Source organism: Macaca nemestrina, chromosome 14 (assembly GCF_043159975.1).
Source record: "Macaca nemestrina isolate mMacNem1 chromosome 14, mMacNem.hap1, whole genome shotgun sequence".
NCBI lineage: Eukaryota > Metazoa > Chordata > Mammalia > Primates > Cercopithecidae > Macaca > Macaca nemestrina.
The window spans coordinates 118,370,312-118,395,263 of NC_092138.1; the positions used below are offsets into that span (position 1 = coordinate 118,370,312).

General features: G+C 61.6%; 4 protein-coding genes across 6 annotated transcripts; 3 read left to right on the forward strand and 1 right to left on the reverse strand.

Moving 5' to 3' along the window:
* Positions 1-301: 301 nt before the first annotated feature.
* LOC105471979 (ring finger protein 224) lies at positions 302-1,781 on the forward strand. The gene has a single exon (XM_011724883.2). The coding sequence runs from the start codon at positions 629-631 to the stop codon at positions 1,271-1,273; it is 645 nt and encodes a 214-aa protein (XP_011723185.2). The 5' UTR covers positions 302-628; the 3' UTR covers positions 1,274-1,781.
* A 2,367-nt stretch (positions 1,782-4,148) lies between these two features.
* LOC105471980 (solute carrier family 34 member 3) lies at positions 4,149-9,076 on the forward strand. 2 transcript variants are annotated; one of them, XM_011724884.2, is made up of 12 exons: positions 4,149-4,320; positions 4,605-4,694; positions 5,101-5,229; positions 5,310-5,453; positions 5,530-5,641; positions 5,746-5,941; positions 6,170-6,259; positions 6,400-6,481; positions 6,647-6,814; positions 6,955-7,071; positions 7,146-7,270; positions 8,473-9,076. In XM_011724884.2, the coding sequence occupies exons 1-12, from the start codon at positions 4,236-4,238 to the stop codon at positions 8,935-8,937; spliced, it is 1,803 nt and encodes a 600-aa protein (XP_011723186.2). In that variant the 5' UTR covers positions 4,149-4,235; the 3' UTR covers positions 8,938-9,076. The 2 variants fall into 2 exon arrangements, with proteins under 2 accessions (XP_011723186.2, XP_011723190.2); XM_011724888.3 differs by lacking the exon at positions 7,146-7,270 and having other exon boundaries at positions 8,473-9,069.
* A 4,713-nt stretch (positions 9,077-13,789) lies between these two features.
* Positions 13,790-16,239, forward strand: LOC105471982 (tubulin beta 4B class IVb). The gene is made up of 4 exons (XM_011724892.2): positions 13,790-13,946; positions 14,251-14,359; positions 14,441-14,551; positions 15,025-16,239. Exons 1-4 carry the CDS (start codon positions 13,890-13,892, stop codon positions 16,083-16,085), a joined length of 1,338 nt encoding a protein of 445 aa, XP_011723194.1. The 5' UTR covers positions 13,790-13,889; the 3' UTR covers positions 16,086-16,239.
* On the reverse strand, positions 16,114-21,119 carry CIMIP2A (ciliary microtubule inner protein 2A). 2 transcript variants are annotated; one of them, XM_071078693.1, is made up of 7 exons: positions 20,974-21,119; positions 18,163-18,377; positions 17,831-17,928; positions 17,616-17,742; positions 17,169-17,263; positions 16,699-16,816; positions 16,114-16,320 (listed from the first exon to the last, which is right to left on the reverse strand). In XM_071078693.1, exons 1-7 carry the CDS (start codon positions 21,027-21,029, stop codon positions 16,232-16,234), a joined length of 798 nt encoding a protein of 265 aa, XP_070934794.1. In that variant the 5' UTR covers positions 21,030-21,119; the 3' UTR covers positions 16,114-16,231. The 2 variants fall into 2 exon arrangements, with proteins under 2 accessions (XP_070934794.1, XP_011723192.2); XM_011724890.2 differs by having other exon boundaries at positions 17,831-18,081.
* Between the last annotated feature and the right edge of the window lie 3,833 nt (positions 21,120-24,952).

The following is a 24,952-nucleotide window of genomic DNA, read 5'->3' on the forward strand; positions in this document are numbered from 1 at the left end:
GAACCCTGGCAGGCTTCCTAGAGGAGGAGATGTGAGCAGAGGCCAAGGCAGGAAAACATTCCAGTATGGAGTGGAGGTTAAGGGAAGGGGAGGGTAAGGGTGAGGGAGAAAAGGGGAGGGGAGGGAGAGGGTAAGGAAGGGGGAGGGGAGGAGGAGAGGAGGGGTGAGGGAGGTTTTGAGCGTGAGGAAGGGTGTGAGTGTGGGGAGAAGGCCTGAGAGTGGGGGAATGGACCGCAAGGCCAGCCTGGATGAGGTGTTAGCAGAAGCTGGCTGGGTCTGGACAGGAGGGGGTGGGCAGGGGCGGGGGGCACCTTATCTCTTGCAAGTGGGCGGTGCCGTTAGATCTAGTTTCAAGGCTTTGTGGCTGAAACGGGAGCCCACGCCCGCCACAGCTGGCCACCTGCCTCTCTCCTGACTCCCGTGCAAGGCCAGTAATGCAACCCAGGAGAAAGCCGCAGGGCGCCCTGGGTCCCCACCCCCTTCTCCGGCCACCCTGTGGCTGTGCATAGCCGCCCAGCAGAGCCCATGCAGGTAAGAGACCTGGGCTCAGGTTGGCTGGGAGGGTGGGGGCCCAGGGCTGGGCCAGGGGGGTCCTGCGGGAACAGGAGCCTGCCCGGCTGGCGCCCACATGAACCAGAGGTGCGCAGACCCTGGTGTCTGCCTGTGCCCCGGTGCCACCCTCCCTCCCAGGTCTGCATGCACCAGCCCCACAGACCCAGCGCCTGACCTCTGGGGTGGGCTCCTGGGGCCAGCACCCCATCCAGGCAGACGGTCCCCAAGGTGGGATGTCCACTGCTGGCTTCCCTCTGGTAGGATGCTGCAGCCAGAGGGCCCCCAGGCCTCGGAGGAGGGGGGCCCCCACAGGAGAGACTGCATCATCTGCTGCTCAGCCTATGACCTCTCCGGGCACCTGCCCCGCCGCCTCTACTGCGGACATACCTTCTGCCAGGCGTGTGTGCGGCGACTGGACGCCCCAGCACCCGAGCAGCGCTGGATCCCCTGTCCGCAGTGCCGCCAGAGCACGCCCACGCCTCGTGGAGGGGTGCCCATGCTGGACCTGGATCTGGCTGCTTTCCTGGCGGTCAAGGCTGAGCGGGAGCCGGCAAGACTGGAACCCCTACCCCTCACCTCCCTCAAAGGCAGCAGCATCACTCAGCAGCCAGCTGGGCTGTGCCCTGCCCTGGGTCCCCAGCCCCACTTCCCCCCTACCAGATACTGCTGCTGGGGCTGTGGCAGCCTCTGCTGCCCACCCCTAGGCAGCCCTGAGGTCTGAACTCTGGCCATTCCCACCCCTGCAGGGGAAATGCCTGCCTTGGAACCCCTGACCACACACCATCATGGGCTCAGCCCACTCAGAGCAACCTGGCAGTAGCGTCCTGTACGCAGCTCCGTGGGGCCCAGCAGGGTGGTGTCATCCCAGCTGTGAACATCCCAGACCGCAGCCTAAGGTTGGGGGCTGGGAGGTTCCGCAGGAGACTAGTGACCTCCCACCTGTCCTGGCCACAATTACCAGACCCCAAACTAGCCCGATCGGGTGTGCCTGGTGAGGACACTGCTGACTGGGTGGGTGGCAAGCCCGGCTTGGGCCTAGATGCAGCGCAAAGGATGGCTCCCAAGAGGACGCAAAGGCCAGCGCCGGAGGCCTGGGCTGCAGGCTGGAGGGGTAGGGCCGATCCAGCTACGCCTTGCAAGCTGCCCAGAGCAGGTCTCGCCTCTCCCACAGACATCCCCAGGGTGTACCAGGAGGGTGGCAAGACCACCTCCTTCCTCCCTGCCCTGCACGGCAGCCCTGTGAATTCACCCGCTCAACAAAGCTCATGGAATTCCCACTGTGTGTCAGGCGCAGCTCCGGGAGGGTCTCGTACAGGCACGAAGCCGTGAGGGCATTGAAGAGGACGTCTCAGCGGGGCCTGCTTGAGGTGTCACAGCCCACTTGATCTCATCCTTGGCTAAACCTTTCCTGGCTCCCGGCAGCCACCACACAGACCCTTTTGAGGGGCCGGGGCCGGGGCTGGGGCCAGAGACTGGACAGCAGTGACCACCAAGTCAGTGCTGTAACCCCCCACACCCACTGGAAGGAGCTGTCACTCGGGAGCCCCAGGGAAGGACTGTGGCCCCCACCCCCAGAGCAAGGGCGCAGGAGGGAGACTGAAGAGAATTTGTCGGGAGCCCCAGGGAAGGACTGCAGCCCCCACCCCCAGAGCAAAGGCGCAGGAGGGAGACTGAAGAGAATTTGCTGAGCGGACACCCAGAAGTTTCTACCTTCTCCAGGGCAAAGTCCCCACGCACACAGCGGGGGCTGGGCGGCAAGCAGAGCAGGGCACCAGCAGCCCCTAGGCAGGGTGAGCCTCCTCCGGGGAGCTACCCCACACCCCGGGGCAGGAAGAGGCCCAGTCCTCCTAGGGGACACCCCACAGGCGCTCAGGCCAGCTGGGATTTCTCTGGGGAAAGCTGTGCGATGGGCCAGGCAGTGGGTGGGGAAGGTGGCCTGGGGGGCTCTGTCCTCCTCCCTCTGCAGATGGAGGCTGCCAGCTACACCAGGGCCGAGCCCGCTAACAGCCTGCTGGGCCCAACCCTACCCTGAACCCGGATCTGAACCCTCTGACCTCGGGCTGGGTGCCCTCCCTGGCTACATGAAAAAGCCCATCCTCCACCACCACCTGGTGCAAAGGGCTTCCTTCCCCTGCTCTGCCGGTGGCAGGGATGACACTAAGGAGGTCTGGGGAGCCCTGGCCAGGCGCAGTGGCTCACGCCTGTAATCCCAGCACTTTGGGAGGCCGAGGCGGGCGGATCACCTGAGGTCAGGAGTTCGAGACCAGCCTCAACATGGAGAAACCCCGTCTCTACTGAAAATACAAAATTAGCCGGGCGTGGTGGCTCATGCCTGTAATTCCAGCTACTCGGCAGACTGAGGCAGGAGAATTACGTGAACCTGGGAGGCAGAGGTTGTGGTGAGCCGAGATCGTGCCATTGCACTCCAGCCTGGGCGACAAGAGCGAATCTCAAAAAAAAAAAAAAAAGGTCTGGGGAGCTCTGAGATGCATGGAAGTGGGGGGCTGGCGTCTCCCGACCCCCGGGCAGCCCCAGCCATGCTCTAGCATCCTGCCTGGCTGGGTGTGGTGTGTCTCTTGGGTCACACGGATGCCTGCTGCAGATGCCCAGTACCGAGGGCCGGTGCCCCGCCCTGCAGTGCCCTTGGCCTAATTCAGAGCCCACCCCTGGGAGAAGCCCCACTCTGGGAGAGTTGGGCTGGGGTTTGGAGGTCTTAGCCACAGAGTGACAGGACGGGGACGAGGCCTAGGGCCCTTGGGGCCGGGGGGAACCCCCGTGGGGACCTGGGCTCTTGGGTAAACATTAATGGGCTCAGTACCCAGCAGATCATGTGCGCGATCAGGGGATCTTTGACCTGCAACTGCTCCCTGCAGGTGCCCCTCACCACCCACACAGGTAGGAGCTCCTAGGGCCAGGCTGGGGCCCAGGGACAGTGAGGCCGAGGCTGGGTGGCCTCCAGGCCCAGGGCTTGGGCCCCATCCTAAGCCTCCAGGACCCAACGGCAAGAGACGCCAGGCTTGGGCAGCAGGAGGGAGGGTGAAGCAGAGGACGCCTGGACCTGAGCCCAGGGCACTAGGTGGAGGGGTCCAGGTGGGGGACCCGAGGGGTGGGGTGACCAGGCCCAGGAGGCTGAGGAGGCAGCAGCTTCGGGGCCAGGAGCCTTGAGGCGGTGTGAGGACCCCACCTGCTCCCCATCACCAGGGTGTGGGGCCTTATCAAGCCGAGACGTCACTGTTTAGTATCAAATGCCAAAGTCTAAGTCGGGACCATCCAGTGTCCCCGATGACACCTGATAGGAGAGGTCTTCAGGTTCCCCAGCTCACAGCCACTTCCAGCCTGAGCCCTGGAACCTGCGCCCTCAGCACTAGCCAGGCCTCACAGTCAGGACCAGCAAGGGAACCGGGGAGCCGGGGCCCCCTCGAGTCTACCCCTGAAACTGGACTGGGCTCGCCTGACAACTGCCTGAGGTCATTGTAGCCATCCCCCGTGGATGGAGGAAGGGAGGTGGTCACTGAGGCCTGCAGTGGGGCGGGAGAGAGGGTGGCCAAGGGCTCAGTTCAGGGGACCTGGGGCGTGAATCCAGCCTGTGAGGCCAGGGCTGGGGCACGGGGAAATGTCTCTGACACGTGCGTCTCCCCCAGCAGATCCGGGCCCGGGCCTGGGTCTGTCCCTGCCCGAAATCCATGCCGAGTTTCCTCCCGGGCAGCCAGGTCCCCCACCCCACTCTGGACGCGGTTGACCTAGTGGACAGGACTCTGAGGAATGAAGGTACCAGCAGCCCCCATGACCCAGGCCTTGACCAGTCTGACCACCCGCCCCCCAGGCACTGGGCAGAGACAGGCCAGGTTTCCTGCGGGCCTGCCGGGGAAACCACAGGGCTCATGACGCCTCCACTCAGGTCCTGCCCAGCTGGAGCCCTGTCTTCCCCGTTCCGTTTCTGTCCCTCACTCCGGGCCTCTTACGCCTCAGCCCCTCCTCCGGCCTGTGTCCTTGTGCCCCCAGTTGGAGGGAGGTGGTCCTGGAAACAGCCACACTCAATCCCACCTCCGCAGGGACCTCCAGTTCTGCTCCAGTCTTGGAGGAGGGGGACACAGACCCCTGGGCCCTCTCTCAGCTGAAGGACACAAGCCAGCCCTGGAAAGGTGGGTCTGGAGGTTCCGGGGGTGGCAGGCTGGCAGGCCTCTGTCCCCCACGGGACTGGGGAGACAGAGCAGGGTGGGGCCTGCCCAAACAGGCTGTGCGTGGGCAACCCCACCATCCCGGCCCCCTCTGGGGAGACACATGCCCCTCAGCCCGGCGTCTGTTCTGTCCTGGAGCAAACCGGCCACCTCTGCCTATCCGTCCTTCCCCTCCGGCTCCTGCGAGGGAGGGTCCCAAGGGCTTGGAAAGGAAGGGACCCAGGCCCTGCCCTGGGGGTTACGGAAGAGGAGGAAGTGGGACCCAGCCCTGTTGGAGACGGAGGAGAGAGGGGGCAGAGGATGAGGGGCCTGGGAGGGAGACCGGTCAGGGTGGAAGGCCAGCCAGGGACAGCCTGCCCTGTGTCCTCAGAGCTCAGTGTGGCCGGCAGGCTGCGCCGCGTGGCCGGCAGCGTCTTCAAAGCCTGCGGGCTCCTCGGCAGCCTGTACTTCTTCATCTGCTCCCTGGACGTCCTCAGCTCCGCCTTCCAGCTGCTGGGCAGTGAGTGACGGGGCAGGTGCCCAGGGCGGGGCGGGCAGCCAGCCCTCCGCAGCCTCAGCGCACCTCTCTTGCCGGTGTAGGCAAAATGGCTGGAGACATCTTCAAGGACAATGTGGTGCTGTCCAACCCTGTGGCTGGACTGGTCATTGGCGTGCTGGTCACAGCCCTGGTGCAGAGTTCCAGCACATCCTCCTCCATCGTAGTCAGCATGGTGGCTGCTAAGTGTGCGTGCACCCTCCCTCCCCGGGTGGTGGCGGGGGCAGGGTGGGCCGCAGGCTGACTCAGCCCCCCCACCGGCAGTGCTGACTGTCCGGGCGTCTGTGCCCATCATCATGGGTGTCAACGTCGGCACATCCATCACCAGCACCCTGGTCTCAATGGCGCAGTCAGGGGACCGGGATGAATTTCAGAGGTGAGTTGCCGGTGGAAGGGCTGGGCTGGGGCTGCAGTGGCAGCCGAGGCCCAGGCCCCCCCCCAACCCTCCCGTCTGACCCCGCCTACTCTCTGCGGCCACAGGGCTTTCAGCGGCTCAGCGGTGCATGGGATCTTCAACTGGCTCACGGTGCTAGTCCTGCTGCCACTGGAGAGCGCCACGGCCCTGCTGGAGAGGCTGAGCGAGCTGGCCCTGGGTGCTGCCAGCCTGTCACCCGGGGCGCAGGCACCCGACATCCTCAAGGTGCTGACGAAGCCGCTCACACACCTCATCGTGCAGGTGAGGACGGCCGCCGCCTCTGCCCAGAAAGCCTGAGCAGGCCGGATGGGAGGAGGCGGAGGCGGCCCTGCCCTGATGGAGGGTCAGCGGAGGGTCTGGGCCCTGTCCTGGGACAGGGGAGGAGAGGGCAGCAATGGGCAGGGCTGGGCTGGACCCCATGGGCACCAGAGCCCCAGGTGAGCCCTGAGGGAGGGTCCAGCACACTCTCACAACTCCTCTGGCCCCCAGCTGGACTCCGACGTGATCATGAGCAGTGCCACAGGCAACGCCACCAACCGCAGCCTCATTAAGCGATGGTGCGGCACCACGGGGCAGCCGGTGAGGCACCCAACCCCAGGCCCTCACTGACCCCCAACCTCCCACCTGCTGAGTCATCCCTCCCCATCCTCCCTCGCCTTCAGTCCTCTGACCTCTTTCTGCCCACTGAGCCCATCCTGAGTCCTCCCTGCCCTCCCCAGACCCGGGAGAACAGCAGCAACTGTGGAGCCTTCGGCCCCTGCATGGAGAGGAACAGCACAGCCCTGGTGGACAGGTTGCCCTGTGAGGCCCGGCCCAGCCCAAGCCCCCACGCCCCCCACACTCCCCCTCACCCGCCCCTGCATGGAGAGAAACAGCACAGCCCTGGTGGACAGGCTGCCCTGTGAGGCCCACCCGCCTCGACCCGCCCCCCAGGCTCCCTCTCACCTGCCCCTGCCTTGCCCCCAGGCCGCCACCTGTTTGCGGGCACGGAGCTCACGGACCTGGCCGTGGGCTGCATCCTGCTGGCCGGCTCCCTGCTGGTGCTCTGCGGCTGCCTGGTCCTCATAGTCAAGCTGCTCAACTCTGTGCTGCGTGGCCGCGTGGCCCGGGCCGTGAGGACGGTCATCAATGCGGGTGAGGGCATGGGAGGATGTACGGTGGCCAGGGCTAACCCGGCATCCCCCACAGACTTGCCCTTCCCACTGGGGCTGGCTTGGGGGCTACCTGGCCCTCCTTGCGAGCGCCGGCCAGGGCTAACCCGGCATCCCCCACAGATTTCCCCTTCCCGCTGGGCTGGCTCGGGGGCTACCTGGCCCTCCTCGCGGGCGCCGGCCTGACCTTCGCACTGCAGAGCAGCAGCGTCTTCACGGCGGCCATCGTGCCCCTCATGGGTGAGCAGGCAGGACAGGGGCCTCTGGAACGGGGGCTCAGGCTGGGGCCTTGTGGTGACCCCCAGTTCCCCCAGGGGTCGGGGTGATCAGTCTGGACCGGGCGTACCCCCTCTTACTGGGCTCCAACATCGGCACCACCACCACGGCCCTGCTGGCCGCCCTGGCCAGCCCCGCAGACAGGATGCTCAGCGCCCTGCAGGTACTGCCCCCCACGGTCCCGCTGCCAGAACTGGCCAGCTTCCTCCCAGCCCCACAGACAGGCAGGTGTCACCAGCCCGGGGGGCCCAGGCTGGCTGTGCCCCCACCTTCCCGGACCCCTTCCCTGGCCTCCAATCTCAGCCCTGCTACTCCGCCTCCTTGGACCCCACGGGTCCTGTGCACATTTCACACCCACCCTGCGCCTCCTCCCTTGAGACCTCCTCATTTCCACATTTTCTCAGCTCTTTGCTGTGCCCCTGGGGGCCTGCCCCCGGAGTCTCAGGGGGCTCCAAGCCCCTCTATTCCAGCACCCTCCAATGCTCTCCCCCAACCCCTGCTCCCTTAAGGAGCAGCCACTCACCTCCAGCAGGTCCCCATCTGGACGACCCTCCAAGCCCCCATCTGCAAAGGCTGAGTCCCACCGGTGCTGGGCCCTGCCCTGCTGCTGCCCAGGCTGTGATTCCGCCTCCAGGACACTTCCCCCAGTCTGAGCCCCCAGCTCTGTGCCCCACCCCTGGTCTCAGTTAGTCCAGCTGGTTCTCCCTCTAAAACAGCCCGTCTGCGGCCTGCTGCTCGGAAGCCCAACAGGTTCAGTTCCTGAAACCCCGGGTTATGCTGTGCCGCCGCTGACAGGAAGAGGCACGCGCAGCGCCCCCTGGAACCCACCCTCGTTCTTGCCTCTGCCCTGTCTCTGTCCACTTAGACCCTCCCGGTGCAGGGTCCTGCTCCACCCCCTGCAGGAAGCCCCCCAGACTGCACCTGTGTGTGGACTCCTCCAAGTCTGGCAGCCCCTGGAGGGGCTGTGTGTTCTCCCCTCCTGTGGCCCTGTGCCTCCTCCCCCCAGGGCATGGGCTGTACAGTCTCAGCACGCTGGGGGCTGAGGAGAAGGGGTCTCTTGGCAGGAGGCACAGGCAGAGCCAAGTCGGAGGGTGCTTCCCCCGGTGGGTCCCCCTTGAGGGCAGCAGTGATGCAGTCGGCGCCTGGGGGTGCTGGGCTGCAGCTCCCAGGAGTGTGCGGGAGGCGTGCCGGGGAGCGTGTCCACATCTGGCCACAGTCCGCCCCCCAGACGGCCATCTCAGCCGTGGAGCGAGATGAATTTCGAACTTAGGGCCCCTTCTGTAGGGTGGAGGAGGGCGGGATTCCTGGGCCCCTGGTGACCCCACCTCGTCGGGCCCAGGCCCCTGACAGCCCCCTCACCCCCAGGTCGCCCTCATCCACTTCTTCTTCAACCTGGCCGGCATCCTGCTGTGGTACCTGGTGCCTGCACTGCGGTTGCCCATCCCGCTGGCCAGGCACTTCGGGGCGGTGACTGCCCGTTACCGCTGGGTGGCTGGGGTCTACCTGCTGCTCGGATTCCTGCTGCTGCCCCTGGCGGCCTTCGGGCTCTCCCTGGCAGGGGGCACGGTGCTGGCTGCTGTCGGGGGTCCCCTGGTGGGGCTGGTGCTCCTCGTCATCCTGGTCACTGTGCTACAGCGGCACCGGCCGGCCTGGTTGCCTGCCCGCCTGCGCTCCTGGGCCTGGCTCCCCCTCTGGCTTCACTCTCTGGAGCCCTGGGACCGCCTGGTGACCCGCTGCTGCCCCTGCAATGTCTGCAGCCCCCCGAAGGCCACCACCAAAGAGGCCCACTGCTACGAGAACCCTGAGGTCTTGGCCTCCCAGCAGTTGTGAGGGGCAGTCGCTGCGCAGACCACCCCACCCTCCCCGGCTGGGAGGGCTCTGGAGGGCCTTGGGGGAGGGGTCCCCGTGGCAGCTGACCTCCGGTCACCTGCTTCCCCTTCTGTGCAAATAAACCAGGCTGTTACTTGGGGTGGCAGTCCTCACTCCCCTAGACAGGGGCCTCCTGGGCACGTGGGGGAAGCGGCCCGGTGCTGCCTCCTGGTGGACACTCCGGGGTGTGGGGCTCAGGCACAGGAGCCCGCCCATCCCTGGGTGTGTTTCTCAGGGCGGCCGCTGGGGACAGAAGCTCCCAAGGAATGGTGGGCCTGGGGGGCGGGGACTTCCCACGGTGGGAGCTGGGACCCCTCCTGAGGGTGCAGGGGAGAGCCCAGCCAGCAGGGAGCAGGGCTGGTGGCGTGGGGTGTGGGGGGCCCCGGAGCCCCTCTGTCTCGGCGGAGGTCATGGTTGGGGTGCGGCTGAAGTCCCATCAGGTGTGTGGGGTGTGACAAGGGACCCCAACGGCTTGGAGGGCTGGGTGGTCCCAGAGGCACCCCCTGTCCGTCTGCCCTCTGTGTCTCTCAGCCAGTCCTGGGCTGGGACCCTCGGGGACGCTTCTCCACAGGGCTGGGCCACCTCAGGTGCTCGGCTCCCAGAACACACCAGGAGGCCGGTCTCGCCCACCAGGCTGGGGCGCACTGAGCCCTGGCACTGCCACAGAGAATGAGACCCTGTCCCGGGAAGGCCTGTCCGTGGGGTGGGCCCAGGAGGGCGGACAGCACCCATGGGGAGGACTTGGGGGCCAGGGTCCCTCCCTCCACTGTGTGGTCGAGTTTCCACACAGGAAGGCTTGTCTGCTGGTCAATGGGTAACTGGACACCTGGGAAGTTGGCAGGGTTGGGGGGGGCTCCTGCCACCTGTAGCCCAGAGCTGCCCACAGCCCTAACCCAACCCCCACTCCCGCCAAGGGAAGAAAGCTTTGGGTTACCCCGGAACTGGAGCATTCAGTCAGGCACAGAGACAGGTGGGTGAGGGGCCGGCCCCGTCAGGGACAGGTCTAGTTTGCTCATTTCTGAATCTGCTGCTGTGGCCAGTCACGTTCTCCCGTCCAGAACTGCAGCCCTGCAGCCCTGATCTCTTCCCAGAGCCTCCCAGGATTGCCTGGTCAGACCCCACTAGGGGATAGGGGTGCAGCCGCTCAGGAAGATGAGGCCTGAGGGGGCCCTACGGCCATTTCTCCTCTGTGGCTCTGTCCTTTTCCACCCTCAGATTCCTTTAGCCCCCGCTCATGACCCCCAGGCCCTCTGTCCCCTTGGCCCCCAGTCTTCCCTGGGTCCTCTGCCCCAGCCACCCCTCAAACTCCTAGGCCTCCTGGGCCTTGATTTCACTCACGGAGGGAGGTGACCACCTGCTCTGGGAGCCAGGGGGGCCTCAGGGATGGACTCCAGAGAGCGGGACCCCCAGCAGCTGGAGCTTTGGTTCCCACAGCCCTGTGATTCTTGGACACCCCTGTGGACCTGACATCAGCCTCATGGAACCGTCTGGCACCCATGTAGGGAACAGGCTTGGCTAGCTCCCTGGGGAGACTGAGGGGCCCGGGAGTTCCCCTGCCCTTTGGGGGGTATCAGTGAGGCCCTTGTGGAGAGGGGGAGGAAGCATCCCATGCACCTGTCCTTCCAGGGCAGGTGAGGTCTCCCACAAAGGCTGGGCACCGGGTCCTTTAAGGCCGCCAATACTGTCTGCCTGCTGCCCCTGCCTGGCGGTAACACACCCTCCCGCTGGGACCATGGCCACCAGTAAACAGAGCTTTCGTTGTGGATCCTCCAACAGCTGCAGGAGGAGGAGGAGGGCAGGCGCCCAGCACTCCCACAGCCACGCCTGCCCCTCTTCCCTGCCCTTCTGGCCCTCCTTGGACTGTATCCTGCCTGGCCATGGACCCCAGGCCCCAGGAGTTGATCTTCCTGCCCCATACTATCCTGCCTCTCCATCCTGCAGCAGGGCACCTTGGCTCAGGGTAGGGACCTGCAGAGCCTCCCCCAACCAGTTTTGTGCAACAGGGGTAGCTGCTGTCCTTGTTGGCCTCAGGCCCAAGCTTCAGGGTGTCTACTGCTGTCTTGTCCCCAGCCAGTGTCCACCTCACCAGGGCAATGCGAGGGCAAAGTGGGCCGGCTGGTGCCATGGCGAGCTCTGGGGCTCTCACCTGGGCAGGTGACGCCTGTGAAACAGGGGTGACACACACTGACCTCCCAGCCCTGTGGCACTGGTCACAGGAAGCAGAGGCCTTTATAGAGAGGGGTTGGGAGACTCTGACAAGGTGCAGGAATGCCACACACCTCAAAGAGCAGCCTCAGTCGGGCGCTCTGCACAGCTCACTGGGGAAAAAAACCCAGAGCTTCTCCTTCCTCCCCTTTGTGACAACTCAATGTTATGAGATTTCGACATGTCCCTGACTACTGCCTGGATAGCTGAGCTACTCCCAGGATGGCCTGGGCACTAGGAGAACCCTCGGGTGGCTGGCAGCAACCTGTGCATCCCTCAGGCCACTGCCGGACCCAGTCCCTCTGAGGGTCAAGGCCTGTGTCAGAGTGGTCACGGGAAGCCAGGCCCGTCTTCCTGGACTGATCTGTGGGGAAGGCCACCCTCCTGGACAGGATGGCAAACTGGCAACAGACCCCCGAGGAGTGAGCACAGCTGCAGGCCCTCGCCCCGGAAGGACAATGCTGATTCCCGTGCGTGCTCTGGTGCTGCGTGTCCCAACTTCCAGTATCGCACACTATGTGGTGAAGACGGAGGTGCAGCCCCTCCAGGCACAGAAAAATAAATAAGCAGATATTGTTTCCAACAGCCTCCAATTGGGGACAGATGCCCAGTGGCCACAGCACAGGAGACTCTCAGGGCAGACCTGATGGTGTAATTTATTTAAAATGCTACAAAAATACAGCCAGATGCAGTGGCTCACGCCTGTAATCCCAGCACTGTGGGAGGCCAAGGCGGGTGGATCACAAGGTCAGTTCGAGAGGAGCCTGGCCAAGATGGTGAAACCCCATCTCTACTAAAAATACAGAAATTAGGTGGGCGTGGTGGCGGGCGCCTGTAATCATAGCTACTCGGGAGGCTGAGGCAGGGGAAACACTTGAACCCGGGAGATGGAGGTTGCAGTGAGCCGAGATCAGGCCACTGCACTCCAGCCTGAGCGACAGAGCGAGATTGTCTCAAAAAAAAAAAAAAAAAACCACACAAAAACAAAAATTAGCCAGGCGTGGTGGTACACGCCTGTAGTCCCAGCTACTTGGGAGGCTGAGGCAGGAGAATTGCTTGAACCCAGGAGGTGGAGGTTGCAGTGAGCCAAGATCGCGCCACTGCACTCCAGCCTGGGCGACAAGAGCAAAACTCTATCTCAAAAAAAAAAAAGAAGCTACAAAAATACAGAAGGCATGGTAGCTCATTCCAGTAATCCCAGCAATTTGGGAGACCGAGGCGGGCGGATCACTTGAGGTCAGGAGTTTGAGACCAGCTTGGCCAACATGGTGAAATCCCATTTCTACCAAAAAAACAAAAACTGGCATGGTGGCGGGTGCCTGCAGTCCCAGCTACTGAGGAGGCTGAGGCAGGAGAATCGCTTGAATCTGGGGGGATCCGAGATCTCGCCACTGCACTCCAGCCTGGGAGACAGAGCAAGACTGTCTCAAAATAATAAATTAAGTAAAATAAAAATGCTACAAAAATACAGCACGTTTGTTTTCAAACAGACTGATTAAAGGCGCAACCACATGTAATTCATTTTGTTTAGAAGTTTCTTTTCCCACCCAAGTAGAAATCAAGTCTTAAATTACGAAAAGCACTAATAGAAGTATGTCTCAGCCCCAGCGCGCTGACCCGTGGTTGGGATACCGGCCCTGGAGCCCAGAGGTCGGGGCCCACCCGCCGGGGGAGGTCTGGGCTCTGTCCTGGTCTCCACGGAGCTCGCGCACTCCTGGGGCCGAGGTACCAAGGCGACCGGCGCACGGCCAGCGCCGTCTCCACAACAGGGCAGGGCGCGCGGCTGCGGGGGAGGCCTCGCCCCTCCGCTCCCCTCCCCTGTCCTCCGCCCAGGCCCTCGGGACGCGACGTCCCCCACGTGCTCCCCTCACCCGACAGCGAGGGCAGTGGGCCTGCGGGACCCCGGAGCAGGAAACTCCGCGGCCTCTGCGGCTCTGTGGTGAGCTCCCCTCCACCGCCGCAGCCCCCGAGCCCGTGTATCTTTCTGCTTTTAAGGCATCGCAGCCTCCTCGGCCTGGAGGCCCCGGGCTCGTTCCGTGCGGACCCCGCTCCTGAACCGGCCCAGCGCGCAGATGCCGTGTCCCGGCGCAGGACCGGCGACGGCAAAACTCTGGACGCGGAGCCGCCGCCGGGCCTGCCCCTCCCAGCTCCCGAAAGGACCTCCCGGGCTCAGAGCCAGGACTGCGCTTGCCCGAGGCCCGTCGGACCCGCCCTCCCCCCGGCACCCGGCGCGCAGCTGCCCGCCGCCCGACCGGAAGCCCGCGCCTGCGCCCCACCCCGTTCGCGCGCCTCCCGCGACACTGCGGCGGTTACCAGGACGCTGACCCAGCACAGCCAATAGCGCCAGCCTGGCGGCGTGCTCCCGGCAGCCAGCCAATGAGAGGGCAAATCAATCATTTGAAACACCCAATGGACGGAGCACTGCAGCGCCAGGGGTGGATTGTGATAGGGAGATAGGAGGCTGCGACTGACCAATAAAGATCAAACTGGCTTAAAAAGGCGGACCTTAGGCGGCTCGATGAACGAGGGCGAGGCCAATCAAACGAGGGAGCTTGCCAGCCTCGTTCTGGCAGCCCAATCCGAGGCTGGCGGAGGCGGGCGCGGAGGGTATATAAGCGTTAGCGGAGCGTCGGTTGTAGCACTTTGCGCGCCCGCTGCTTAGCTTCTGTTTCTCGACTTCCGCCCGCGTCCCAGCCGCCGCCGCCATCATGAGGGAAATCGTGCACCTGCAGGCCGGGCAGTGCGGCAACCAAATCGGCGCCAAGGTAAGTTGCCGGGCCGCGGGGGCCGGCGCGGGCCTGCCGGGCGGGGCGGGCGGGCAGCCGGGGAAGATGGCGGCAGCAGCGGCCGGGCGGCGTCCCCGCATTGCGGCCGCCGGGCCCCCTCCGCGGGGACTGGGCCGAGCCTGGCGACCGAAGCCCCCAGGAACCCGGGGGCCAAGGCGCGCAGGGCGGGGGAGGGGCGGGGAGGGCCGGGCTGCCGCACCCGTCCGGGGCGGGGCTGCCTCCCTGCGCACCGGCCGCGGTGACTCAGCCCCGACCCGCCCGGGCCCGCCCGCGTCCCTTGTAGTTCTGGGAGGTGATCAGCGATGAGCACGGCATCGACCCCACGGGCACCTACCACGGGGACAGCGACCTGCAGCTGGAGCGCATCAACGTGTACTACAACGAGGCCACCGGTGAGGCCCCGGCCCTTTCCCCGACCGCCCTCCGGGGACCCCGCGGCCCCTGCCCTGGCTGACGCCCTCCCGTCCCCGCAGGCGGCAAGTACGTGCCCCGCGCCGTGCTCGTGGATCTGGAGCCCGGCACCATGGACTCCGTGCGCTCGGGGCCCTTCGGGCAGATCTTCCGGCCGGACAACTTCGTCTTCGGTGAGCTGCGGCTGGGGGCTGGGCGGCGGCTCAAAGGTCAAGGGGCTGCTCCAAGGGCACCTCCGTGGGAACTGCGCAGACGGGGCCCCTGGACGCTCCTCTTTGAACCACTCAATCCCCTCTCCTAAATCGGCTTTGAGAGCAAGGTCCAGCTGTCTGCCGAGGCGAGGAGTCGCCACACACGTAATCTCCCTGCAGGGAGCTGAGCTGGGGGCAGTGGCTGTTGCTCTGTCCTTGGGAATTGGCAGTGGCCCCCCCCTCCCCGGGGAGGGGTTTGTTAAGCTCTCAGGTTTGGCTCTTGACTTAATCTGTAGCAGGGCAGGCTGCCGTCCTTTCACTTTGAGGGGTCTGTTTGGTCTACCTGCAGGGTGAATTCTGGGGTCAGCTCACACCATGTCACGAGGTCCTTTTCGCATGGTGGTGGTGACCAGTAGTGCTGTCTAGTTGGCTGATGAATGACTGTTTTCTCACAGGTCAGAGTGGTGCTGGGAACAACTGGGCCAAGGGGCACTACACAGAAGGCGCGGAGCTGGTGGACTCGGTGCTGGATGTTGTGAGGAAGGAGGCTGAGAGCTGTGACTGCCTGCAGGGATTCCAGCTGACCCACTCTCTGGGTGGGGGGACGGGGTCTGGGATGGGTACCCTCCTCATCAGCAAGATCCGGGAGGAGTACCCAGACAGGATCATGAACACGTTCAGTGTGGTGCCTTCGCCCAAGGTGTCAGACACAGTGGTGGAGCCCTACAACGCCACCCTATCAGTCCACCAGCTCGTAGAAAACACAGACGAGACCTACTGCATTGATAACGAAGCTCTCTACGACATTTGCTTCAGAACCCTAAAGTTGACCACACCCACCTACGGTGACCTGAACCACCTGGTGTCTGCTACCATGAGTGGGGTCACCACCTGCCTGCGCTTCCCGGGCCAGCTCAATGCTGACCTGCGGAAGCTGGCTGTGAACATGGTCCCATTCCCCCGCCTGCACTTCTTCATGCCCGGCTTTGCCCCGCTGACCAGCCGGGGCAGCCAGCAGTACCGGGCCCTGACCGTGCCCGAGCTCACCCAGCAGATGTTTGATGCCAAGAACATGATGGCTGCTTGTGACCCCCGCCATGGCCGCTACCTGACAGTTGCTGCCGTGTTCAGGGGCCGCATGTCCATGAAGGAGGTGGACGAGCAAATGCTTAATGTCCAAAACAAAAACAGCAGCTATTTTGTTGAGTGGATCCCCAACAATGTGAAAACAGCTGTCTGTGACATCCCACCCCGGGGGCTAAAAATGTCCGCCACCTTCATCGGCAACAGCACAGCCATCCAGGAGCTGTTCAAGCGCATCTCCGAGCAGTTCACGGCCATGTTCCGGCGCAAGGCCTTCCTGCACTGGTACACGGGCGAGGGCATGGACGAGATGGAGTTCACTGAGGCTGAGAGCAACATGAACGACCTGGTGTCTGAGTACCAGCAGTACCAGGACGCCACGGCCGAGGAGGAGGGCGAGTTCGAGGAGGAGGCTGAGGAGGAGGTGGCATAGAGCCTTCAGTCACCGGGGAAAGCAGAGAGGCAGTGCGAACTCTTTATTCACTCCCAGCCTGTCCTGTGGCCTGTCCCGCTGTGTGTGCACTTGCTGTTTTCCCTGTCCTCATCCCATGCTGTACAGACACCACCATTAAAGCATTTTCATAGTGTGCGGTTTCGCCTCGCCCATTCCTTCCAATAGGCCCTCCGGGTGCTATTGCCGAATGTCAGTGCGTAGTTGTCCTGCATGGCTGCGGGGAGCCAGGCTGTAGGTGAGCTGGGCTTATGTACCCAGGGACCAGCATGGGCTGGACACCCAGGCTTCAGAGAAGCGTGCAGCTGCCCTGGGCCCTGGGGATCTGCTTGGTGGGGAACCTGCTTCTTGAAGGCAGGCCTGTCCTGTTCTGGGTACCCAACCTTGGGGCCCATTGGCCTGTGTCTGGGACTTTAGCCCCCTTCCGAAAGGGGTAGGGAGGATGGCAGACAATCCTACCCCAACCAAGGTGGGACCCTGGTTGGTAACGGTGGTCAGGTGGTCCTGAACCAGCAATGAAGGGTGGGCAGGTACAGCTGCCCCTCCCCACGTTGGCCAGGGTGTGTCCGTGTGACCCTTCCCGCCCTGTACTCACAGGGGATGAACCCCATGTAGAAGGGGATCAGGCCTTGGCTGCTGTAGATGTGGTTGCTGGGCCAGTGTGTTCCAGGCAGCTTCTCACCCAGGTCACAGTGGGGGTTTCTAAATAGGAACTGGGGAGACAGGCAGGTGCTGACAAGCTGCCTCCCCAGCAGGCAACCGGAGAGTAAACTCTCCCAGTGGGGGCGGGGCCGGAGGGCCGGCACTCTCCGTGGGGAAGCTGCTCGTGCTCCCAGCCTTCTGCATCCCCCTTCCCCCGACTCCCGAAACTTGAGTGCAGGGATCCAAACAAGACTCAGGAGAGAGGGGTTGGGGTGGCACCTCCAGGGACAGGAGAGAGCCAGGCAGAGCCCCCTCAGGCTTCTCAGGGAACCTGGCCTTCAAGGCACCCTCCAGGGAAGCTACCAGGCAGGAGAGGAAGTGTGTGTGTGAGCTGGGAGCAGGCCCTGGATGGCGCTCTCCTACCTGGCTCTTGTCGAACTCGTCCATGGCTTGCGTGACGCCGTCTCGGTAATTCACCCCCATTACCCAGGCGAACCGGGGAATGAAGCCAGCATAGCCTGGGGGTGGGCAGACGTGCGGGCTACCCCAGTCCCCCTTGGCCCTCCCCTGGGCACATCCACCTGCCCCCAGACGTGTCAGGGAAGCCAGGCAAGGCTCCCTTTCCTTCCCTGAACGTTGGTGACTGCCTGATGTGGCCAAATGGGAACAGGCAGGCAGGGCACTGCCTTGTCTTGGGAAAAGCTGGGCTCCTGAAAGCAGCTGGGAGGCAGAGAAGGTCCCCCCAGCCCGCTAGCCCATTCTGGAGCAGGAAAAGTGGGCCCCTGTGGCAGTCTCCTCAGGGGCTCTCACACTGCAAGAACCTTGTGGGGAGGAGCATCCTTGTCCAGCCCAACCCGTGCCCGCACCCACCTGAGATGGCCTTGCGTTGGATCAGGTTGGGGTGGTCCAGCTGCGGCAGCCGCTGGAACCTGCCCACGTCTAGTGTCTCCTGCTGGCGGGCGGGGGGTGGGTACTCATCCCTCCGGCAGTGGTACAGCTGGAGCGGGGAGGGAGTGAAGGTCATGGTGCGGCTCCCACCTGGGGCTGAGCAGAATGGGCTTGGCACTGGTGCATCCCCCGGCTACCTGGTGCTGCCTGGGGGCCTCGCAGACAGGAGTGGTGCTCTTCCAGGCATCTTCGAAGTATGCTGGGTGTCCCAAGTCTCTGGACTCCCTCTTCCTGCCTGGTGGGCATGGAGGGTGCGGGGGGTAGGGCATGACGTCTGCAGGTAGCAGAATCTGTCTGGCTATATTCTCTACCGCTGGCGGCTCCTGGGCGTCCACCTCCAAGGGTGGGAGCTGGCCAAGGATCTCAAAGTTCTTATAGGGCTTCAGACCTGTACCAACAGGGCAGCCTGTGAGTGCCAGGACAGGCAGGCGGGCGCAGGAGGGTGCAGGGTCGGGGACTGGCGGCTCACTGGTGTAGTGGGGAATGTAAGGCTCCATCAGGTCTCGGCAGGGAACCCTCGGGGGCTTGGACTGGCTGAAGTCCTCAATGAACTTGGGCTTGGACATGGGGGACAGCACAGAGCAGGGGCTCTTCTGCACACTGGGGTCTGTGAGGAGCTGCCCCGTGGTGCGCCCATAGGTGTTCCCCACCTGGTACCGCAGCTGTGGAAAGAAGCCGGCATAGCTGTGGAGGGAAGAGAAGGAGACAGGGCAGGTCTCAAGGGCAGCCCCAGCACCGGGCAGGGCCCCTTCAAGCCAGATGTGGATCCAGCCTGCCGGCCACTTAGCAGCAGCTTGGCCTGTGGCAGGTCGCCTGCCCTCTGCTCACCTGTAAATGGGGCTGCAGTGGCACTTGCCTTCCGGGGCTCTCGTAGCCTAAACGGGTGGCACACACCACGTGCTGGGAACACGTCAGCACCACAGTAGATGGCCGCCTGCCTTGTACCAGCCCCTCCAACCCCCTCCCACCCCTCATTCCAGCGACTCCGGGGTGCTCTGCCCTGGCAAGGCAAGTACAGGCACAGGATGTGTGGGCCAGGGCGTAGGCGAGGGACGGCCCTTGGACACACACTGGGCCCACCAGGAGGGTGTTGGGTGGGCTCAGCCTGCACCTGTGCCACTCCGAGAGGCCAGTAGCCTCCTGCACAGGACCAGGACTGGGAGGCAGGTGGCCTCCTGGGGCGTGGTGCAGGCGGTCACAGGTGGTTCAGCGCCTCAGGGTCTATGTGATTATTCAAGGAGTAAGAACTACCTTCCTTTTAAAAATTGCCAAAGGGCCGGGTGTGGTGGCTCACGCCTGTAATCCCAACACTTTGGAAGGCTGAGACTGGGGGATCATGAGGTCAGGAGATCTAGGCAATCCTGGCTAACACCATGAAACTCTGTCTCTACTAAAAATACAAAAATTAGTGGAGTGTGGTGGTGGGCGCCTGTAGTTCCAGCTACTCGGGAGGCTGAGGCAGGAGAATTGCTTGAACCCAGGAGGCAGAGGTTGCAGTGAGCTGAGATTCGGCCACTGCACTCCAGCCTGGGCGACAGAGCAAGACTCCATCTCAAAAAAAAAAATATTAGCCTGGCGTGGTGGTGGGTGCCTGTAATCCCAGCTACTCAGGAGGCTGAGACAGGAGAATCGCTTGAACCCGGGAGGCGGAGGTTGCAGTGAGCCGAGATCGCACCACCGCACTCCAGCCTGGGCAATGACGAGACTTTGTTTCAAAATAAATAAATAAAAATAAAAATGGCCAAAATTAGCGCAGCCTTGTCAGTTTAAAAGCCGAGCAACCGGCCAGGCGCGGTGGCTCATGCCTGTAATCCCAGCAGTTTGGGAGGCCGAGACAGGTGGATCACGATCACGAGGTCAGGAGATGGAGACCATCCTGGCTAACACAGTGAAACCTCATCTCTACTAAAAATACAAAAAATTAGCCGGGCGTGGTGGCGGGTGCCTGTAGTCCCAGCTACTCGGGAGGCTGAGGCAGGAGAATGGCGTGAACTCGGGAGGCGGAGCTTGCAGTGAGCCCAGATTGCACTACTGCACTCCAGCCTGGGCAACAGAGCGAGACTCCGTCTCAATAAATAAATAAATAGCCGGGCGCAGTGGCTCAAGCCTGTAATCCCAGCACTTTGGGAGGCCAAGATGGGCGGATCATGAGGTCAGGAGATCAAGACCATCCTGGCTAACACGGTGAAACCCCGTCTCTACTAAAAAATACAAAACTAGCCAGGTAAGGTGGCAGGCGCCTGTCATCCCAGCTACTCGGGAGGCTGAGGCAGGAGAATGGCGTAAACCTGGGAGGCGGAGCTTGCAGTGAGCTGAGATCCGGCCACTGCACTCCAGCCTGGGGGACAGAGCGAGACTCCGTCTCAAAAAAAAAATAAAAAAATAAAAAAATAAATAAAGCCAAGCAATGCTGAACCTCGGCTTCACCTGCCCCTTCCCCAGACGTAGCTGTTCAGAGGCAGGTGTGGTTTCTTCCCGGCCTTTCCCCTTTGCATGTAGCGTGTGTGTATGTAGGTGTGCACACACACGTTCCGTTCAGGGGTTACTTTTATTTTTTGTTCGAGGGGATATCTAGTGAGGCAGCCTGGCGTTTGCTCATCTTGTCTTTAAAGTTTGGAGTCCTGACCGGGCGCAGTGGCTCAAGCCTGTCATCTCAGCACTTTGGGAGGCCAAGGTGGGCAGATTACTTGAGGTCAGGAGTTCAAGACCAGCCTGATCAACATAAAGAAACCCTGTCCCTACTAAAAATACAAAATTAGCTGGGTCCGTGGTGGCAGGTGCCTGTAATCCCAGCTACTCGGGAAGCTGAGACAGGAGAATCGCTGGAACTCGGGAGGCAGAGGTTGGGGTGAGCCAAGATTGCAGCATTGCATTCCAACCTGGGCAACAAGAGTGAAACTCTGCCTCAAAAAATAAATAAATAAAATGAAGTGTGGAGTCCTCTCCGGAATGGGCGTCGGGCACTTACTAGCTGGCCTCTGCCGGCTGCTTGGCTGCCCCAGTTTCTGCTCGACAGGTGTGCTGGCCACCTGGTGTGGTGTTCGCAGTTGTGCACCAGCGGGGAGGGTGAGGCCTGGGCCCCTGGCAGCCCCATCCCTGAGCTTCCCCTGTCCCAGGGCTCCCCAGCCCACAGACTGTAGTGCCCATGGTGTGGCCCTCAGCTTCCTGGGGTCCAGCTCTGGGCCCCTCACAGCTGGCCTTCATGCCTCAGGCCCCAGCCATTCTTCCCCTCCTGCAGCCCTGGCCCCAGCCACCTCCAGAGTTCCCTCCCGGCTCTCACCCAGGGATATAGTGAGGCTCTGGCGTGAAGAGATCGTGTTTCTGAGTAGTTGTCATTTTGCTTTCACTCTGGCCTTGCTGGCTCCAGTCCCTCCGGCATCCAGCTCACTTCCCTGAGGGCAGTCCCGTCACCGGGCAACCATTGTGAGGGACCAGCATTGTGGGCACCTCCTGGGCCAGGACACCTCACTAACCCTGTGAGGGCCCATACTGCACAGGTGAGACACTGAGGCCCAGACAGGTGCCAGGCTGAGGAGGAGTCGTGGCAAGACAGGAGGCCTGGGAGGAAGTCCCGTTAACTTCAGAGCTCAGAAAACAGACTGTCCCTCCAGAAAGGGCCTGGGCTCTTGCTGCCCCCAGGAGGCCACCAGCCCCAGTCTCAGGGTGAGGCTAAGGGAGTCCCCAGGCCCCCTCCTCTGACAGGAGGCCTTGCAGCTGCAGAGCCTCAGTTGGAGTCAGGGGCTTCCCGGCCCATAGGGCTGTGCGAACTCTCCCTCCAGCCCTTCATGTGGGGCAGGGCATTATGTTTACGTTTTAAGCAAATTCTGAATTTTGTTCTTTTTTTTTTTTGAGACGGAGTCTGACTCTGTTGCCCGGGCTGGAGTGCAGTGGCCGGATCTTAGCTCACTGCAAGCTCCGCCTCCCGGGTTTACGCCATTCTCCTGTCTCAGCCTCCCGAGTACCTGGGACTACAGGCGCCGCCACCTCGCCCGGCTAGTTTTTTGTATTTTTAGTAGAGACAGGGTTTCACCGTGTTAGCCAGGATGGTCTCGATCTCCTGACCTCGTGATCCGCCCGTCTCGGCCTCCCAAAGTGCTGGGATTACAGGCTTGAGCCACCGCGCCCGGCCTGTTCTTTTTTTTGTACAGGAAGGACTTCCTAACCATAAAAATGAAGGAAGGCAGCCGGGTGCCATGGCTCACGCCAGTAATCCTAGCACTTTGGGAGGCTGAGGCAGGCAGATCACGAGGTCAGGAGTTCGAGACCAGCCTAACTGACATGGTCAAAGCCCGTCTCTACTAAAAATACAAAAATTAGCCGGGTGCTGTGGCGGGCACCTGTAGTCCCAGCTACTCGGGAGGCTGAGGCAGGAGAATGGCGTGAACCCGGGAGGTGGAGGTTGCAGTGAGCTGAGATGGCGCCACTGCACTCCAGCCTGGGCCACAGAGCAAGACTCCGTTCCCAAAAAAAAAAAAAAAAAAGAAAGGCTGGGCGCTGTGGCTCATGCCTATCATTGTGGTGCTTTGGGAGGCTAAGGCAGAATCAGGTGGGCAGATTGCTTGAGCCTAGGAGTTCAAGCCTGCTGGGCAACATGGGGAAACCCCACCTCTACAAAGAAGAAAGAAAAATTAGCCAGGCGTGGTGAACATGCCTGTGATCCCAGCTACTTGGGAGGCTGAGGTGGAAGGATGACCTGAGCCTGGGAGGTTGAGGCTGCAGAGAGCTGAGATCGCACCACTGCACTCCAGCCTGGGCGACAGAACCAGACCACTTCTTTTTTTTTTTTTGAGACGGAGTCTTGCTCTGTAGCCCGGTCTGGAGTGCAGTGGCCGGATCTCAGCTCACTGCAAGCTCTGCCTCCCGGGTTTACGCCATTCTCCTGCTTCAGCCTCCCGAGTAGTTGGGACTACAGGCGCCCGCCACCTCGCCCGGCTAGTTTTTTGTATTTTTAGTAGAGACGGGGTTTCACCGTGTTAGCCAGGATGGTCTCGATCTCCTGACCTCGTGATCCGCCCGTCTCGGCCTCCCAAAGTGCTGGGATTACAGGCTTGAGCCACCGCGCCCGGCCCTACCACTTCTTAACAAACAAAAAAACAACCAAAAGGCAAACTGAAAAACTGGAAAAAAGTTTGCAACAAGTGTTATGAACAAATGTGGTATCTGTCAGGCCTCTGAGCCCAAGCCAAGCCATCGTGTCCCCTGTGACTTACACGTATAGGCCCAGATGGCCTGAAGTAACTGAAGAATCACAAAAGAAGTGCAAATGCCCTGCCTGGCCATAACTGATGACATTCCACCATAAAAGAAGTGAAAATGGGCTGGGCGCAGTGGCTCACGCCTGTAATCCCAGCACTTTGGGAGGCTGAGGTGGGCGGATCACGAGGTCAGGAGATCGAGACCATCCTGGCTAACACGGTGAAACCCCGTCTCTACTAAAAATACAAAAAAAATTAGCCAGCCGGGCGCGGTGGCTCAAGCCTGTAATCCCAGCACTTTGGGAGGCCGAGGCGGGCGGATCACAAGGTCAGGAGATCGAGACCACAGTGAAACCCCGTCTCTACTAAAAATACAAAAAATTAGCCGGGCGCGGTGGCGGGCGCCTGTAGTCCCAGCTACTCAAGGAGGCTGAGGCAGGAGAATGGCGGGAACCCGGGAGGCGGAGCTTGCAGTGAGCCGAGATCGCGCCACTGCACTCCAGCCTGGGCAACAGCGTGAGACTCCGTCTCAAAAAAAAAAAAAACAAAAAAAACAAAAAACAAAAAAAACAAAAAACAAAAAAAACAAAATTAGCCGGGCATGGTGGCGGGCGCCTGTAGTCCCAGCTACTCAGGAGACTGAGGCAGGAGAATGGCGTGAACCTGGGAGGCGGAGCTTGCAGTGAGCCTAGCTCGCGCCACTGCACTCCAGCCTGGGCAACAGAGCGAGACTCCGTCTCAAAAAAAAAAAAAAAGAAGTGAAAATGGCTGGTCCTTGCTTCCTGGCTCATCCTGGCTCAAAAAGCTCCCACACTGAGCACCTTGTGATCCCCACTCCCGCCCACCAGAGAACCCCCTTTGACTGTAATTTTCCTTTACCTACCCAAATCCTATAAAACGGCCCCACACTTATCTCCCTTCGCTGACTCTCTTTTCAGACTCAGCACGCCTGCACCCAGGTGATTAAAAAGCTTTATTGCTCACACAAAGCCTGTTTGGTGGTGTCTTCACATGGATGGGCATGACAGTATCAGCATTAAAAGCTCTCACAAAACAAAGATATAAACAACACCTCATGGAAAATGCAGACATGATATGAATTTTTTTTTTTGTATTTTTAGTAGAGATGGGGTTTCACCGTGTTAGCCTCGAACTCCTGACCTCATGATCCGCTCGCCTCGGCCTCCCAAAGTGATGGGATTACAGGCATGAGCCACTGTGCCCGGCCAATATGAACTTTTTAAGAAAAAAGACTGGCCAGGCGCAGTGGCTTAAGTCTGTAATCCCAGCACTTTGGGAGGTGGAGGTGGGCGGATCACAAGTTCAGGAGATCGAGACCATCCTGGCTAACATGGTGAAACCCCGTCTGTACTAAAAAAAAAAAAAACCAAAAAAAATTAGCCGGGTGTGGCGGCGGCACCTGTAGTCCCAGCTACTCGGGAGGTTGAGGCAGGAGAATGGCGTGAACCCGGGAGGTGGAGCTTGCAGTGAGCCGAGATAGCACCACTGCACTGCAGCCTGGGCGACAGAGCGAGACTCTGTCTCAAAAAAAAAAAAAAAAAAAGAAAAGAAAAAAGAAAAAAAAGAAAAAAGACCACAGTCCGTTAAGTGTGCAGGCATCAAGTCGAACCATAATCACATATATGCTGATTGTGTGTTGAGAGCAGTTTCTGAGGCTTACTGCTGGCAGGCTCACGGTGAGAAGGACCTCTAATTCGGGTGGCACCTTCTGGAAAGCAATTTGGTACATACAGATCAAGTCCATACAAGACACTACAAACTTGGACCATTGCTTCCACTCCTAGGAAGTTGTCTGGCATTCTGGTAGACGCTGGTTCTCCTCCACCGCTCCTGGCTGGTAATTCCCATAGCCCTTGATAGGGCCTTGTGTTAGAATGTTGAGTGTACAAGGCCTGGGGGGGTGTGGGTGGGGGACTTTGACCTTCTCCTGCCCTCCTTTCGTCTGCCCCAATGCAGGACGCTAACATTCTTGCCTTTCCGATTGTGGGTCTTTTTTTTTTTTTTTTTTTTTTGAGATGGAGTCTGGCTCTGTCGCCCAGGCTG

Bases quoted from the DNA above. Each gene is read 5' to 3' on its own strand.
- LOC105471979 (XM_011724883.2), top strand. From the start codon at position 629: ATGAACCAGAGGTGCGCAGACCCTGGTGTCTGCCTGTGCCCCGGTGCC.
- LOC105471982 (XM_011724892.2), top strand. From the start codon at position 13,890: ATGAGGGAAATCGTGCACCTGCAGGCCGGGCAGTGCGGCAACCAAATC. The intron at 13,947-14,250 runs GTAAGTTGCCGG...CGTCCCTTGTAG, and splicing joins GCAACCAAATCGGCGCCAAG to TTCTGGGAGGTGATCAGCGA. The intron at 14,552-15,024 runs GTGAGCTGCGGC...GTTTTCTCACAG, and splicing joins GCCGGACAACTTCGTCTTCG to GTCAGAGTGGTGCTGGGAAC.
- LOC105471980 (XM_011724884.2), top strand. From the start codon at position 4,236: ATGCCGAGTTTCCTCCCGGGCAGCCAGGTCCCCCACCCCACTCTGGAC. The intron at 5,230-5,309 runs GTGAGTGACGGG...TTGCCGGTGTAG, and splicing joins CGCCTTCCAGCTGCTGGGCA to GCAAAATGGCTGGAGACATC. The intron at 6,815-6,954 runs GTGAGGGCATGG...CATCCCCCACAG, and splicing joins GAGGACGGTCATCAATGCGG to ATTTCCCCTTCCCGCTGGGC.
- CIMIP2A (XM_011724890.2), bottom strand. From the start codon at position 21,029: ATGACAACTACTCAGAAACACGATCTCTTCACGCCAGAGCCTCACTAT. The intron at 17,743-17,830 runs GTAGCCGGGGGA...TCCCCGCTCCAG, and splicing joins AGGCCCCCAGGCAGCACCAG to CTGTACCACTGCCGGAGGGA. The intron at 17,264-17,615 runs GTGGGTGCGGGC...GCCCACCCCCAG, and splicing joins CCAACGCAAGGCCATCTCAG to GCTATGCTGGCTTCATTCCC.